The sequence below is a fragment of the Salarias fasciatus genome, chromosome 10 (assembly GCF_902148845.1).
Source record: "Salarias fasciatus chromosome 10, fSalaFa1.1, whole genome shotgun sequence".
NCBI lineage: Eukaryota > Metazoa > Chordata > Actinopteri > Blenniiformes > Blenniidae > Salarias > Salarias fasciatus.
Window position 1 is genome coordinate 25,093,900 of NC_043754.1, and position 17,896 is coordinate 25,111,795.

The 17,896-nt window shown below is 51.5% G+C and overlaps 1 protein-coding gene across 2 annotated transcripts in view; it reads right to left on the reverse strand.

Moving 5' to 3' along the window:
• mcama (melanoma cell adhesion molecule a) overlaps positions 1-15,584 on the reverse strand; it is a 35,534-nt gene extending 19,950 nt beyond the window's left edge. For both annotated transcript variants that reach the window (XM_030100702.1, XM_030100701.1), the window contains exon 1: positions 15,504-15,584. In XM_030100702.1, the coding sequence (XP_029956562.1) occupies positions 15,504-15,570 (67 nt within the window). In that variant the 5' untranslated portion in view covers positions 15,571-15,584. The remainder of the gene's footprint in view (positions 1-15,503) is intronic.
• Positions 15,585-17,896: the final 2,312 nt, after the last annotated feature.

Below are 17,896 nucleotides of genomic sequence, written 5' to 3' on the forward strand. Positions count from 1 at the left end.
CGACGCCGCCGGTCAGAAACGGACCGACGGCATTAAAAACAGGTTAGAGAGGAAGGTTCTTCTGGGAGTCCGGTCAGAAGCAGATGGGCAGCTCTTATCTCCGGTCTGGAACTGAAATCTAGGAAAAGAGCTGAGGAGGTTTCAGCTGAATCCATAAATATTTACAGGAGTCTCCAGCACTACGAGCACGGACGCTTGGTTCTGTTCTGCATATCCAACCATGGAATCGTTTATGGAAACACGACGGGACGTTTCCCAGCCTCTCATTGTACGGCTCGGTTTTTACATGAAAATGTTGCACAATCAGCTTTTTTAGCGGTGATCACGAGCGACGCCTCCGTCTCAGGACAAACGCTCCCATTCTGCCTCGTATTTGTTTGAACTCTTTTTGTTTTGCACATCTGCGTCTGGTTTTCATGTCTATTAGCATCGAGCCGCAACAAAGGCCTGCCTGTGGATTGGCTCTGCTTTTATCCCGTCTAGCAGACATGAGGCGAGCTGTCGGGCGGCCGTGCCACACCCAATTCACCGGGATCAAAATGCTGAGGCTCAGCCCCCCCGCCCCCCGAATGCCCCCCGCTGAGAATCCTAATGCTCTCAAAGAGAATATAGGAGTGATCACAGGTGCACTGCTGTGTTAATGAGGAGGAAAGGCTACTCCCCATGCCCGGGCCGGCGCTCGCACCACCCCCTCACACACACACACACACACAAACACACACACACACACACACACGGTGATGATGGTTTTTGGACAGTGTTCAATAATGTCAATCTGTGGTTTTCACACCCTGAGGCCTGATTTCCACACAAACAGACAGCAGTGAGGACAGGTAACGCTCCAAATACTGAGAACAGCAGCTCCCAACCTGACAGAGGCTCGTTTGTTTGTTTGTTTGTTTGTTTGTTTTGCACCAGGACCGTAAAACTGGACTTGTAGTCTAAAGAAAACTCAACAATGAGTCCACAGGAAAGCCAAGAAACTGTCAACGCCACTGAAGATGTGGCTGCAGCGACAACGCTTGGAAGTCAACTGGAAACGTTTTGAAGATGAATAAATGGATAACACTGTTTCACTGCTTCAGCACACACACTGCCCTTCTGGAAGCCCTTTGGGGCTCATGTCGTTGTCCAGGGATGAGTGAAATGGTGGAATCGGACCACCAACCTCTGAGCAGCGGGACGTCCAAATCAGCCGAGCAGCAGCGGCTCCTCGGTTTGTGGTTTTTCGGCTGATCTGACAGTAAATCAGAGCTGCAGCTCAGGTAAGTCAGGTCCTCCTGGTCCCTCCTGTCAGCTCGTTGCATTCAGATTCTTTTAAAGAAACAGATGTTGGGGAGTTTTACTCCCTGTTTGCACAATGGCACTTTGAAGTAAAAACTCTAAACGGTTGTTGCGCTTTGAGAGTGTTCAGCACCACGGCTTTCAGCATTTTTGTCATTTCAGTGTAAATACAAAACGGTTCTGAAAACCGATGCTTTCCTTTGAAACGCTGGTGTTGCTTTCCTGTTCCTGCCAGGAGGTTTTAACCATTCAGGAAGAATCCTGTAAGCAGGATGTTAGACGAGCTGATTTTCAGTTCCCTGCCTTCAAGCTTCAGGATCTGAAAGACAATTTAGTTGTTTTGCTAAAAAAAGAAAAAAAAAAAAAAACAAGGCAGAAACTGAAGATGAGCAGGAAGAGCAGGATCTCTTAAAAACTCTACAGGTGTGTGTGCGTGTGTGTGTACTTGTGTGTGAGTGTGTGGGTAAATCAACAGTTCATTGTGTGTGGTCTCGTGATATTACCCCTCTCACCCCCCCGTTCTCACTCTGTCTTCAGTCCTTTCCACAAATCACTTGACAAATGTTCTGCCCCCACAGGTGTTGTTGTGTTGCCCCCCCCCCCCCCCCTCCGGCTCCCCCAGCTGCCCCCCCAGCTGCCCCCCCAGAATGGGAACGGGGGGCGACCCTCCTCTGTTATTCCCAGCTGTTTGTGCGGACGTGCAGCCCCCGCCCCAGCGGGACGCCATGCCGCCCCCCCACAGCAGCCGCTGCCCGGTGAACGGCGCTCTGCAGCGGCCTGAGCGCCGGAGCCTCGCTGTCTGGAGATGAAGATAAAGCCGCGCTGAGCCGCTCTCGCTTCGAACAATGCAGCCGCTCATGAGTCCAGCGCTCAGACCAGACTCAGACCAGACTCAGACCAGACTCAGACCAGACTCAGACCAGACTCAGACCAGACTCAGGGTCGTGTCCGATTCTCCCGGAGCTCCAGCAGGACGTGCGAGCTGCTTCCTGGAGGCCGGGTCGCTGTTTGGATGTGAAATACAAGTCAGGTTTGTTGTGAAAACAGGCGAGTTGTGGAGCCGTGGAACGTGTCGGCCAGGCCGTAGCGAAGGTGACTGTTGACATGCAAACACAGAGCCGGCCGGCCCGGGACCTGAACAAACAGGCCCCTCTGCCGAAACCCCCCCCCCGCCGCCACCGAAGCCCACCCAGCACCCCCGTCACTGATGAACCAGACCAAACAGGAGAAGCTGGATCGGAGCTCCAGATCTGCTCTTGTTCCTCAGTTTGCGCTTCCTGTCTGCGGCGGTCCTGACACGCTCCGACAGCTGGGCAGATGTGGCGATAGGCTCCCAGACGTGTTGGTACGCAGACCTCCTATCAGGCCTTTTCATCTCGCCGTCCCGCCTGCGTACTTCTTTCAAACCAGTTTTCAAAGACGGTGAATCTCTTCTGAAGACAGACTCTCACACATTACTGCTGGAAGGAAACGCTCTGGGATTCCTGGTAAACGCCGCTGTGGACCGGGAGTCGCGACACTCCGGAGGGAAACACTGTTCTTTCTGTCCCGTCGGCGGTACAGGTGCAGAACAACTGTTCCCCACAGCCGCGGTCGTCTCCATGGAAACAGAGTTCCAGCATTTTCAGAAAGTGTCATCTGGTCTTCAAGCCATCCAGATGATCAATAATCTGATGTGGTGGTTTGGTTTGAGCTGAAATGGTTAAAGTGACGTTTCACACGCTGCAATAATCCAGCCACGAGGTGATGAAGATGGATCAAAGTAAGGTCAGTTTCCCAGGGAAATGTTTCATGAATTCACTCCGCAACATTTTGAAGGACTGAACTCCATCCATTCATCATCTGAGCCCACTTCACGCAGACTCCAGCTCCCACAGAGCAGCCAGTACATCTACTGATAAGAGCAGAGGGCGGCGGAGAGGGGGGGGCTCCGGAAAAACAAAGGCCTTCTGTGGTGAGAAACCCGGGATCCGGCCGGAGCGCCGCAACACATTCCCGGCCAAGGTCTCACTCACGAGAAATGTTATCAGCTCCGGGAAGACAAAAGGCAGGGAGGCCGGGCGGGCGAGTCTTCATCTGCACTGCCTGGACTTTCTCAAGAAAAGGCTCAAGCAGGCGCGTTTCACACTGAAGACGAATTTTGAATGAAATCCTAGTTTATGGCCAAATAACAGTCTCTTAAATCACAACTTGGGAGCCTCAGCTCTCACTTTTCCTTCGCATTTCTGTCTGAGGAAAACGGCAAATAAACCCAATTCAGACAACAAATCCTTTAAAGATCCTGCTTCAGGATGGACCGCAGAACCGTCCTTGAGAAAAAAAGGTGAGAGAACCACTTTTTATGCTGAAACACGCATAAATAAACTCAGAGACAAGCGATGGGGGAAATCCTCGGCTCAGAACGCTCTCTTTGATAAGACGGTTGATCTTTTAACAGTGTCCAATATCAGGGCTGAGGAGTCGGGGAGGATTTGATATTTAAGCATCTCTTTATCCTCTCCCCCTTTTGAAATGTCAAGTTCAAAGATGGAGGCCAGCGGCCTTGATCTGTGAGCTAAGACGACCTGGAGAATTACCCGGCGAGCCTTGAAGCGCCGCTGCGTGACAGCGAGCCGCCCGGCGCTGCACCGCCGCCGTTATTAACTTTAAAATCTGTAAACAGGCGTTTGATGCCGGCTTCTCGTGCTCCGGTCAGATCTGCCTGATCAAATAAACGCTGTGTTTTCTCTCTCGTGAAATGTGCTCTGTGTGTGTGTGTGTGTGTGTGTGTGTGTGTGTGTGTGTGTGTGTGTGTGTGTGTGTGAGAGAGAGACTTTCCCAGGCAGCTCTTCTGATGTAACTCTCGCTCCTCAGGCTAATGAGGGCTTCCCGTCTGAGGGATTTCTGCAGTCCAACCAGGAAGCAGTGTGTTTCTGCTGATGAGGAGTGGAGGATGCGTCTCCGTCGGCACCTCAGACCAGGTGTTGGTGTCTGTGAAGGAAGTGCTGCCGAACAGCACGATGCCAGACACCTTCCAGAACAATCCGGACGAACATAACGACAGCTCTTCGCTTCAGAGCCTCGTGGAGCCGAGCTTCTCCAAAACCAGAAGCATGTTTGTTGTTTTCTGTGCAGTTTCCATTGAAATAAACAAAACGCTGGTGTGGAAATGTCAAACGTTCCTCCTGAATTTTTGTATAAACATCGTCTTTGTTCAGAGAACATTCACCTTTAAAACACTGGCTTCCAACTGCTGTAATAACAGCGCTGTGAGTTTGAAATGAACTTTAAACATGATATTTTCAGTCTTTCTAAGAACGTAAACAGACATTTTTCATCCTGAGGTCTGTAGTTTGCGTTCTGAGCGGACTGCCCTCTGACCGGTTGGTGTTCTACGCCGGCTGAGAAGCTTTTTCACCCTCAAAACCTTGACGACATCCTGGAAGCTCCGTTTTTAAATCAGTTTTCACTGTTGAGCTGGAGAGCGCGGCTGATCAAATGGCTGCAGTGAAGGCTTCTGGCAGGTGGCGGAGGGGGGCTCCCAGCATGGAAAGGACCAAAGAACACGGAGCCAATAGAAGCCAGGCGGCGGTAAGCAGAGCCGCATGAAGTTCCCAGAATCCAAGGCGAGCTGATTGAGTGAAGTTTGAAGAAGTTGGAAACTATCAGCTCTGCTTTCATCAGCGGAGAGTTTTCTGAGGTGAGGAACATCCGTCAGCGCTGCTCAGAGCATGACTGAAGCCCCATTTTACACCGACGGTCCCCGGAGAGCATGACGGAGGCGGCAGGTGCCCTGAAAAACCCCGAGTGCCGCCTCAGCCGGGACCCAAGGCTTCATATTTATTTCAAGACGCACTTCAATATAAGCGAGGCTGGGGAATTTGAAAGGCGTGATGGGAGGAGCGAGGTGGAGGGCTGAAAAGTCAGGACTGCCGCTTCTCTTCTGAGAGCTGCTTCAGAGTCAAATATCCAGCGGTGTGGAGCGACGTTATCAATCTTCAGGCCTAAATGAGACTCATTGATGACAGGCTGATGAAACTGAGGATTAATCACAAACATGCGGTGGCGCTCCGTTAAATCAAACTGCTGAATCGGTGGTGTTTAACGTCAACATCCGTCAGTAAGAGATCACAGTTAGAGGCCAGATCGGGACTGAATCCATCCAGAGAAGCTCAGTTTGAAATAAAACAAGCTGCTGAAGACAATCTGTACGCAAAGCATCTTTCCTTAAATCAGGTTGTTTTTATGCTGCGATCCAACAAAAAACCGAGCAGAATCTCAGACCGCGGCCCACGCCAGGCTCGGCCCTAAACGAGCGCCGCGGCGTCGATACATCCGTGTGTTCCTGGAGTCCGCTGGGCAGCAGATGCCAGGCCGGCTGGAGGCGCAGGAAGCCCACGGCGTCATGACTCCTCCGGCCCTGCAGGGGGCCTCTGCACAGTCACACCTTCTTCCTGCGCGCTCGCCGCTCATTAACCTTAACTTTAGTGCTGATTATGTTCGTGTATTTGAGCTGGCAGCTTGGACTCGTGTCTGCAGATGAGGATCATCTCCGACGGAGCAGAGTGTTCTGTCATTAGACGGAGGTCTGGATGGGGTCTGCTGCGTCGATATTTCTGCATAATAGATAAGTAAAGCCAGCTGCAACCTAAACATGGGGTTATAATCCCTGCGCCTCCAGGGTCTCCGAGCTTCGTACAGGAAGCTCCGACATGTGTGGCGTAGGGCTGCAACTATTACTCGAGTAACTCGAGTACCTCGAGTACAAAAAATGATCGAGGCAAAGTTTATACCTCGAGGCTTCGTTTAATTAACCTCACGTGGCGATGAGATGCGCGCGCACACGTGGAACGTGCACCACGTGACCCAAAATGTAGAGTACTCGATTACTCGAAGAAATAATCAACAGAGTACTCGATTCCAAAAATACTCGACAGTTGCAGCTCTAGAGCGGCGCTCTGCAGACCTTCGCTTCGCTCACATGGCGGTCAGACTTTTAGAGCTTTTCTCCTCCGATGAACAGACACAATGTTCCTGCAGATTGTAGCTGACAGTGCACGCTCCCGGGAGAAATCCGGACGACACTTCCACTTATGGAGGTCGGGGTCACTCCCACAGCAGGTCAAGCGGCTCGAACCAGTGCTCTCGGTGCGGGGGGGCGAGGAGTCTGCTGCCGTCATGTCGGGTCTGTCTGCCGAGCAGCTCCCCAGGAAACCAGTCGAACACAGAACAGCCCATAAACCCACAAACTCTTCACTGAGAAGGAACGTCTGTGGCCGGGCCTCTTTACGCAGCAGCAGCTCTAAACCTCCGTGGCATTTTGGGGGTCAGTTTACACACCGGCGCTCAGAATCAATCAAAACGCAACTTTTTCAGAACGGCTCCAACTTGGTCTCCACGCTTGTTTGGCAACCTGAGGAACTCACATACGATTGGCTCTGGAACCAGGAAGTAGTGACGGTCTAGCCCCGCCCATCGGAGTTGTTCTGACCAGTACCTCTCAGACTGAAAGGAAAAAACCTGACCAAGACTTTATTGATGGAGACGACAGACTGCTTAAAGGGAATGTTTCTTCAGTAACAGGCAAAATTTGGCAATGATTTTAATTGTTCTTAAAGAAATTTTCTTGCTTATTGCACCTTATGAAGACCCAAGGGAGTCATCAGAATAAAGTGTTAAAGCAAATCGTTTCACCAGCAGCGATCAATGTTAGTGTATGCAGAAGCTCAAACCCCGGCAGCAGCTGAGATGAACACAGCACAACATCTCTGTTTGGAGTCGAGCTTCCTAAATTAAATTGAATCTTTTCCAGCAACAAGTAATTAAAATGGGTTGAAACTACTTTGATTCTACTCTTATTGTTCGTTTTAGTGCAGGCGCAGTACTTAAGATAAATTACACAAAACAACTCAAACGGTCTCATTCCATGCAGGAATGTGCAAAAAAAGAAGGGGATTTGTGTCAACTCTGCTTCTCGCATCTCTGAGGAGGGATCGTGCCAACAGCTCCGCCACGGGCTTTATCTTCATGATCCCCAGCTGATCACAGATGGTGTTTCTGGGACTGTTCGGTCCAGTTCTGTGGGAGGCAGTCAGGATCGGTGTCAGCTCGGGGCCTCGACACGTCTTCATTCTCAAACCGCGGTGGTGGAAGACGCCCCCCGGGGCAGATTCCAGGCCTCCGAGCGGAGCCGAGGTGGATCACGTTACACCTTTCATCACACACGTCTTCAAAAGACACCCGATTGGCGATTGGTTGGCGGCCACTAAATTGCCTGAAAAGCCATCTCTGCGTCACGGCCCCACAATAAATCCTGTCTGCGCCGCGGACGTCGCCCTCCAGACTGATTCTTATCTGGAAACAAAAGGCCGGTATCTCAGTCCTCATCAGGATTCAAACAGACCCGGAGGGGATCGGCGAGGAGCTGCTAAACAACCGTCCCAAAAACCCGGAGCCATCTGAGCGCCGTGCAGGACCCGTCTCCGTTTGATGTCTCCACATTCACATTCAGCTCCCTGCCTCGTCCTCCTCCACACTTCGACCCGCTCAAGTGTGGAGTTAAAAAATACCAAGCACTAACGCTTCTGCATGAAAGCATCACTCTGACAGAAAACCGGATTCAGTCCGTCCCACATGACTCCGTCCTCCACGGAGGATAAAGTCTACATTCAGCCCCGTTTATACGACGGTCTTCTGGATGCTCAGAGTCACCGAAAACGCAACTTTTCGAAACCACTGCGACTCTGTCTCCTTGAAAACACAACTTTTCTGAAACACAGATCCCGTGCATGTGCACCGTAGTAAACAGTTCCCGAGCACAGGTGAGAGCAGATGAACAATGGCGGCAATGGCGGCCTCCAGCTTCCATTTCTTTCATTGTTTTCTTTGCTGCTTCTTCAATAAAATGAAAGAATTTATTGGTTTGTCAGAGAAATCGTCGACTCACTGCAGCTGAACTGCGACCCATCAGATTCGAACCATTACTAATGACTACTTTAACCTGTTTTAACTAGTTTACATACCAGTGATAACCAAATTGAAGGGCTATGAGGGCCATAAAACACATATAGTGAGATATGATATGCAAGTTCATGATATTTTTTCATTCAATATTGTAAATAGAACATATAGCTGGTTTAAATGTGGCTACAGTCATTAAACTTTGAAACAAGTACTACAAAATGCTCTTTTCAAAGAAGTTAGCCAGTTTTCCTCATGCTAAATCCTTCAAAATGCAGAAAACTGATGTTAAAACTGCAAAGTGGCAAAAATAAAACCACCGCAGTGAAATTCCAGCGTGCGATCAACAGTTGCTGTTGATTTTCTTCAGACGGTTTATTTTGGGTCGCTCCCCAGGGACACTTAAACAAAGAGATCTGCCCCGTGGGGAATGCGCCAAACAAACGCCCCAAAACCGCCGAGAGAACAACACCGCCAGACAGAGAGAGAAATAATTAGCCTGTGCAATGAATCAGCTGAGGGGGAGAAATGTGAGTCCAGTCTGGGCCTGGAACGCTGAGCCTCCGGGGCTGGGATGGCATTGTTCCTGCTCCACACACACACACACACACACACACACGCGCGCTTCATGGAGGTTTATTTCGCAAAGCGTGTTAAGTTCATGGTGAAGTTTGTTCTGAGAGGTTTCAGTCAGAGACAGCGGCTCTGTAACACTGAGCACATATCATTTAACAGTGAACTGATTCATTTCCACAGTTTGAGGAGGAACATGCCAGCAGCCCTCCGCGGCGCGCCGCTGTTCATTAGGAGGAGACAAACGCCGTGAAGGACTGTCTGCCTCGCCCCGAAGGTCCTCATGAATATTCATCAGCACATGCACACGCCCAGCGCCGGCGTGCGAGGCGTCTCCACCATCAAAGTGGGCCTGCGCCGGTTCGGTTCTCAGTTAACAGATGTGAACGCAGCTTCATGTGACGGGCAGCCGGCTGGCGCGGCGCCAGGCGTCGCCGGCGCTCTCCTCACATCTGGAGAGGCGGAATCAAGATGAACGCTACGGCTCGTTTCTCTAATTACAGTGAAATGAAAAATACATTTGACGTCGTATTTCTTTGTTTCCCGACTCCAAACTTTTAGCCAATATATGATTTTCTCTCAGCTGTGCATAGCCAGGCCCCTGTCAGGCTGCAACGTCCTGATAATACATCCAGAGGCTTCTCTCTGCACCAAGGCTGCATAACGCATCACTAATTCATCCTTAATGCATTCATCCTCAACATATCAACGTACACGGCCAATCGGATGCAAAGTGTAAAAACCAGGAGTCATGACTAAAAACGACCAATTCAACCAAAGACCGTCTCCCAAACAAGTATTATTGGACGACAACTGAACCAAATCATGAAAGAGTTCCTGTACAGTCCCTCTGAACTCCAGGCAGCTTTAACTTTGCCCTGTTTGTGGGGAAAAGGTTCCATAATGTCCCATGTCAGTGAGTGTTGGTCTCGTTCATCAGACCTGGAGAAGCAGCCTGGACGGCTGTCTCCTGTGCCGTCCTCCTGCTCGCTGCCATCACCCGTCTCTCCGGGAGCTCGGGTAGCCTCGGAGCTCCCGGCATGTCGGGAAAAGCCCGGCAGGACCTGCTCTACCTACGATTCAGTTACTCTCGTCATCGGTGGGCATGCCATCACTCTGCAACCCGACCCAGGAGGAACGCTAAATGTATTCCTGCAGACGCCGCAGGTAGTGTCCAGGTGACGCCCACACAAGGATCCAGCGGGATCCGACATTCCCGGGGACAATGAGGCGGCGTGAGGGGCAGCCTCCGGCCGGGGGTGGCAGGTCCTTTGTTCACCAGAGAAAAGCATCTGATATGGATTACAGGTGATGTGAGTGAAACCTCAAACCGCTGACATCCACCTGTGGTCACATTTCACACACGCCTCAACGCCTCGGGACGCAAGCCGGGAATCTGCTGTCCAGCCCGGTCTGGGTCCTTCTGAAGAAAACTCTGACCATCAGCCCTGCCGGGTCGGCCCGCTCCCATCCTGGGTCTCAGGAGCATCATGAGATTCCACGACAGTCTTCCCAGATAGATTATGATCAGGGACACGAGCCGGAACAGATCCCACACCAAACTGACGCCCTTTTCCACGGCCGCGTTTCAAATGAAAGCCTGGACGTCGTGATGAAAGCTGTGAAGGGGACCCGAGCCGGACTGGACTCCATGTTCTCCACCGGTTGGCTGAAAGTCGACGAAACGGGTGAAACAATGACGAGCTGTGTGGTTCCAGCGGGGAGGTAATCCACCGCCTCCATGCTGACGGCAGCCAGAGCGAGCGGGGTAAACACTCCGTCCCCTGCTCTGGAAAACAAGAAGCCTCAGACGTGGGGGGGGGCTGAGAGAGCCGTTTGGGGGGCACCACTCAGAAAAAGGCGGGAAATCAGGCACAGACTGCGGTGTTGGGTTTCTTTGAAACGTGAGCTCGCTGCACCCCCTCACACACACACACTCACTCACACACACCACAGCAGAATGCGCCGGGCGTCAGGTGTGTGCAGCTGCTGTTTGCTCACCAAAGACGGGAGGAAAGGTTTGTGAGCGAAGGCCATACTGGAGGTTCCTGTCTCTCCCTCTGCTCCTCGTGGGACTCCTGCCAAGGCCTGGACGGCGGCCCGGGAGAGTGCCATGTGTCCCGCAGATGGGCCTTCTAAATATGAAGGGACGTCGTGTACAGATGGCCAATTCCGCCCGGGCACAGTCGACAGACTAATGGCCAAATCTGCTTAAGACGAAACCACTTCCAGAGAGAGCTCCTCTTCAGACAAAGGCCTGGACGATCTCATCATATGTATTTACATGCGTGGGTCTGCACGGCCGAAATAACGACGGGAATTATAGAAAGTGGAATCAGATGTTGCTTTACTGCTGCTGCTGCTGCTGCTCTTAACACAAATGACTTTACGTGGCACCATGAGAGCACTTCAGCGCCAATAACGTCACAATATGACAACGCAGGCTGAGAGAGCTCAGTTCAACCGAAAAACAGACCTCAGTGCACTGAAATTCAGGTGAAATGCTTCATCTCGGTTCTATTACTGAGTTATACTGAAGCTCTTCTCACTTGGGCTGAATCGGTGAAACTTAATTTTAAGCCTCAGAGCTCAGGGCCGGTTTCAGCCCACGGGCCTTATGTTTGACACCCGCTGGTCTAACTCTACCTGCTGCATCTTAAAAACAGGGCGGTTTCTGACTGAATCTGGGTGTTTCTGCTTCACTTGTAGCCCTGAGCGACGCTCAGCAGCAGAACATGAATTCCTCTGTTTGGACAAACTTGGAGCTGGAAAACGCTCCAGCTCAGGTTCACAGTCATGCCGAACGTCGATATCAGACACTGCTGCACAGCACAAATAGAAATACAACCAGGACAAAAAAAAAAAAAAACACGCACACCCTCCTCGCTGCTTTTACAGAACTGCATGCAACATAATCAATGCTGCAAGCAGAGCAGCCAAATCCAATATGTGTGATCCGACGGAGAACCCGGCCTCCGAGCGGACTCCCACCACCGCTACACAAACAGAAAGCCTGCAATGTGGAGGACGCCTGCAGCATTTTTAGAAAGCGTGAAAACTGCAGCCGGGTGGCGGTGGTGGAGACATCACTGGAGTTTCCAGATCGGGCGGCGATGAAGAGTTTTGGCACAGCGCCATGGCGTTTCTCTCTGCTGTCCTGAGTTATTCACACCATTCCTCTTCTCCGCTCAGTTTGCTTAGAAAACGACGACTTCTCCGCCGTCTAATCTGGACTGCTCCACGGCGCTGAGCGATGTGCTTTGAATACCGCAGGAGTGAAGGATGTTCTGGGGCTTGAGCTCCAGAAAGGTAGTCGATAAGAGGAAGTCCCTCCCTGAGGACGGGGATCAGCCTGCAGAGCAGCTGCCGGTCGGTGGAGGCGTGGGGGTGAGTGTCAGCTCCGCTCTGATTCTCTCAGACACGTCTCGCATCTCCAGAGCCACGCCGGCTTTGAACTACAGGCTGGAACAACAGAGGCTGGAAAGTTTCCAGGAAACCTGCTTCTCGGACACGCCGAGGCGAAACGCGGCGGCGCCGGCGTTCACACGAAGCTTTACCTGTTTAAACGATGGCGGGAAACTGAAAACACAGCTAACAGGGACCTTTTTGAAAACACTCCGTCTCCATGTGAATGGGGGAAAACGCAACTTTTCTGAAACGCTTCCACTGCGCATGTGCACAGGTATTCTTCTACATGTGATCAGTAGACAGACAATAAGAACAGCACAACAATATGACTCCCGGTCCAGGTTCTCCTGGTCCTGGTCCTGGTCCTGGTTCCAGTCCAGGTTCTTCTGGACTTGGTAGTTTTAGAGTTGACAGTCACCGTAACAACAATCCAATGTTGTTCTGTCCATATGAATGTCTGAGTTCTCCCACTGTTAGTTTACAGTGTATTGTTAACAACAGCGCCAGCTCCTGGCCAAACATGCTGACAACATTTCAGCGTTTCTCCCCTGGAAAAACGTCTCTGGGGACATAATCTCCAGATTTTCCCTTAAACCATTTGCAGTCAGCAGTGCCGGGCACGTTGGGACAGGCAGCAGTCCACACTCAGTCAAAGAGTCTTCTCGACATTTAACAGCATGGATCCCATTAGAGGTCCTGAAGTGAAGTGAACACTGCTGAAAACAAGGCCCAAAGTATAAACGTCCACAGTAAATACAGTGTAATGCCACCAGCTACAGCGTGAATTAGCGTGGTTCCAGCGCTTCAGGGATCAAACGGCGCACTCTCTTTAATGAAAACAAAGCGGCGCTGCATCAGCTGACACGGCTGCCATGCCCGGCTATCACTCACACCCTAATCCCGCACCGACAACTGCAGCCAGCAGCTGCACGCTTCCTGCCGCATCCCGGACAAAGCCGGCGGCGCGGCAGGCATTCCCGGGCACCCGGCCCCCAGACGGATGACGGAAAGGTCAGGGAGCCCGGCCGGCCCGCTCCGGGATCCCCGGCGATACGCGGCGCCTCACGGGGACGGGGATTACTCATGAGACGATAAACCTGAAAAAACAGCTTTAATCTGGACGTGAGGAGAGAAGCTCCGGAACGTGTGGCGGCGCTGAAAACTCACATTTAAAGGCACGGGGTGATGGTCTGGTGGGTCTGGAGACGGTCTCCGTTACTAATCAACAGTCTGATGAATGACATGATGGTTCACAGTCTGATAACCGGAGGACTGGGGTGTTTGGGACCACATGAGAAGAGATCTGGATCATTTACACTTCAGCTCAGTCTGAAACAACACGACCTGTCTTCTGCCCGCCACCAGGAGGCGCTGCTGCTGCTCTGTCTCCTGAGGAGCTGCCCGGTGAGCCTGGAGGGGCCGAGGCGGGTCAGGAGCAGCTCCATCCCCTGATCGGACTGCCACAGACTCTTCAGAGCTGTAAGACCCCCGAGCCTCTGAAGGCACGGACGGATCGAGAGCTGCTTGGTTGAAGACATTCCATAAAGACAGACTGAAAGCAGCCGGTCCGCCGTGTCCGCTCTCTGTTCTGTAAATGTCACGGTGAAAGCTCAGATTTACTGCCGCCGCACTCTTCCCAGAGCGCTTTCTCATTCTTGTAACGCAGCGTGGCCATCATACTGATGAAGGCGGGACGGGGATCAATACGAGGCCCGCTCCCCCCGCCTCGGCACAGCCACATGCCGGGGTCTTCTGCCTCTCCGTCTCACTGCCATGCCGCAGAAATGCTTTTAGCCTCAGACCGCGTCCAAGCGAGCGGCCGTCAGGGCCCATTAGGGAGGAGGCCGGAGGGCCGGGGGTCTTCACCAGACCTAATCCCAAAACAGACAGCTTTGCTTCGTCTCTGGAGGAGGTCGAGGGGAGATGGGGATTACAGAGAGGTAACCCAATTAAGACAAGGCTGATGGAGAAATAAACAGGGAGTTAGGAGGAAAAAAAGGGGATCAGGTCCCACAGAGTGAGTGTTGTCCTGTTGTGAGGGACGAACCAAGAAGACAGAGGAGTAAGTTCTTCATTTCCTTTAAAACAGGCAGATTTAACGCTGCAGTAAATGTTACTGACGTTTGTTTGACAAACTACTGTAACTGAAGAGCAACACGATAACAGAGAGAGGACAACCACTGAACCATCAGGCTGATTCTGAACCAGTCAGTCCATCAATCCTGCTGTAAATCAATTACACCGACAAATCCCACAAACCCCTGAAACAACAGCACTGAGCGATGGACACGATGTGACAGAAATGACTAAACTCAGCACTAAATGACATTCAGGTTGTTGGTTTGACTCCCCTGACTGCCGATTCACACTGGTTACAACCAAAAAGCAGCATCACAGCCTGGATTACTGGACAATTATCCACTTCCAGCTCATCAACCGACCAGTTTCAGCTTTCATGTTGGGTTATGCAAAGTACAACGAGAGAACGCCTTAAGAACACAGACAATACCTGAAATTCAGCTTTGGAAGGAGGAAACGGCAAAACATCACAGCAGAGAGAGAAGAAAAGAGGAAGGGAGAGAAGAAAAGAGGAGAGGAGAGGAGAGCAGAGCAGAGGAGTCCATGCCGCTGCTGCTGCTGCTGCTGCTTTTCCAGTAAATCCTAAGTTTGCTGTTTATGAACTTCACCCCACCAAAAAACCCATCATGAAGATGCTTGCTTTCTACATCAGCCCAAAATAAGTCTGACTGACACAAACTGCTTGGGACTGACTCGACGCGCACTTTTACGCACAGAGCAGCGCACGCGCCAGCCCCTTTCAACCTGCGGTCTGCAGAAGTCTGTCTGCTGCTGCGGTTCACATCAACTCCTGCGGGCCTGCGTTTAAAGCTTTAATTACTTCTGCAGACCCTGTTGCAGCAAGGAACGGACATTTGCCTGCCGTTGCGCACGTGGTGCGTGCACACGCGCGTGCGCCCCCCACCTAATCAGCTGCGTCAATTAAAGGGTAATTAAGTAAAGCTTCGGAGGAAATATGAACGATAGAGACTGAAACAGGAGAGGAAAGGTGGAAAAGTGCTCGCGGTTGTGTCACTGGACACGAGTGAGGTTTAAAACCTGCATAATTAAGCGTTTACACGCGGGAGCGACCGTGCGTGATGCGGGAAAAAGCTGAAGAATCCCACATAGACGCCGCGCGCTCGCTCAAACTCCCGCGGTCAACTTTGTGAAAAGAGAGAAAAACAAAACAAAAAAAAAAACAAAAAAAAAAACGACGCGTGAAGTGTGCGTGAACTCACCGCAGCAGCCGAACAGGGAGACGCAGAGAAACAGCAGGGGAAGCGCTCCGTGCGCGAGAGAAGACATGTCTGCTCCTATCCGGTCCAAAAACCAACTGAGAGGGAGAGAGAGGGAGAGGGAGAGGGAGAGGAGGGGAGTGCAGGAGGGGGAGGGGGAGGGGAGGAGGAGGGGAGGAGGAGGGGGGGAGGGGGGAGGGCAGGAGAGGAGTTCAGGAGGGGGGGGGGGTGCACGAGGAAGGAGGAGGAGGAGGAGGAGGACAAGGAGCTGGTCCTCCTCCTCCTCTTCCTCCTCCTCCTCCTCCTGGGTGGGGGAGCAGTAAGAAGGCCGACCGATGAGGAGCACCCAGCTCTCCTAGCTCTGTTTTGTTTCCCTCTTCAGAAACTCCTCAAGGTCGCCGTGGAATCAAAGCCACCTTATCGCGGCCCGGCACGCCTGAACCCCCAGTGGCAGGGCCCGCCGGCCGGCGCCCAGACAGAACGCCGTCCGACCCATACAGGAGTCTGAAATTTAATTTGGTACTTCTACAGCAACTTCCGGGGCGTTTTATGGAAATCGACGCTAATGCTCCGTATCTGCAGCCGGCAGACGCTTCGCTCAGCATCCATAAGCTGCTTTGTCAGAGGGCCCGTTTACCCTAAATAAACTGTTAAAATGAGGCGGTCGTGCTCGTGTCGCGAAGCCGGGGAGATAACCGGGCGCTTTCCGCTCACACCCTGCTTAATGGGGTTCCTCTTCCTCTTTTATGTCCCAGTTGGCGGCGGAACTGGAACCTGGAGGCTGCATTTTCAAAACGAAGCTCCGCTTTCTGTATGAGTCCCTGATCTCCGGGTTAAATGTCGACTTTTGACTCACGGGAGGTCAAAGACACAGAGAGCGGAAGGCCGTCATGGGGATTCACTGCGGCGGCGTCACGCACCTGTTCTGCCAGATCAGGCATTCATCACCTGTTGGGTTTTTCCTCCAGACCAGGGGTGTTCAACCTGCGGCTCTGGAGCCACACGTGGCTCTTTAGTCCCTCTGTAGCGGCTCCATGAAGCCTTCGCGACGTGATACGTTAACTTATTTTTTAATTCGTGTACGATTCGTGACTCTTGGTTCAAAACGGATTCACTAAAGGTTCAAGTGAAATTGGGAAAAATAACAAAAACCACAAGAAATCGGGGAAAAAAAATGATAGAACAGCTTCAAACAACCTGAGGTGTCTCCAATTTCTAACATAAGAAAATGAAATATGGCAAGAAAGCTGCCTAAAAAGAGATACAATGACTAAAACAGCTAAAATCTCAAAAAAATCTTGAAAAGAACAAAACTGTGAAAATCAAGAGCAAAAATGGTTTTAATGTAATAAAATGTTCATTATTCTGAACTGTAGTTAAAACTTGATGAATGCGTCGTAAGCTCTAGTTTTTGTTTGTGAAACTTCCTGAGCTCATTTTAAAGGCTAAATGTTCTTTATGGCTCCAGAACAACTGGTCTTGTTGGAAAGTCACTGAAATGGTTGTTTTGGGCTAAAGGTCGCAGACCCCTGCTCCAGACCATTAGACGCCTGTTTCTTCACTGGGTTTCATCATGATGCATTTAAAATAGCAATTAAAAAAAACTTCCACCACCTGGTTTTCCTGCTGTTTGAAATCCAAGCTAGCTAGAAGCTACACGAAGCTACAAGAGAAAACCCATCAGAGACCTGTGGAACTGTGGAAAGTAGAGCTTCTTTCAGATTTTCAGTAGATTCCTGTTCTCAAAAAGCAGCCCGGTCAACATGTGAGTATCTTTCAGCAGAGAAAGTGCAGCTCATGGCGGCGGTCTGAGCTGGCGTTGGGGGAGGCGTGCACGCCGGCCCCCCTCCAGTAATGTGAGCGGGATTCGGGGTTACCTTGGCAGACAGCTGCAGCAGAAAGGCTTCCTCCGGCAGCTGTGGCCACGGCACGGGAATTAGACACGGAGAGGAAAGGCCTGTGGTCACACGACGCTTATAGCCCTCCTATAGCTCGGCGGCACTCCTCTGCACAGGGCGGCGCTCCGGCACGGAGACGGCAAGCCGTCGGGGTTTGGCTGAAGATCCGTTCAAGTTCTCTGACCCGGGGCTCGAACTGGGGACCGCTGTGAAGAGAGAGAGAGAGAGAGAGAGAGATAACCACTGTCTCACTGCACAAAACCCACACATGTGCGTTCACCTTTTCATTTTTCAAATCACAGTTAAAAAAAAAATAAAAAATCATCTGACACGGTGTAGTTGTCATGCCGGGCCACTAGTGGGAGCTGCTGGGTGTATTTGTGATGAATCCAGCCTCATGGCGCAGAGAGCACCCAGCAGAGGGTGTGCAGAAGAAGTGTTTACTCCGCCCTGGTGCAGCGGCGGCGTTTCAGAAAAGTTGCGCAAAGTTTTGAAAAA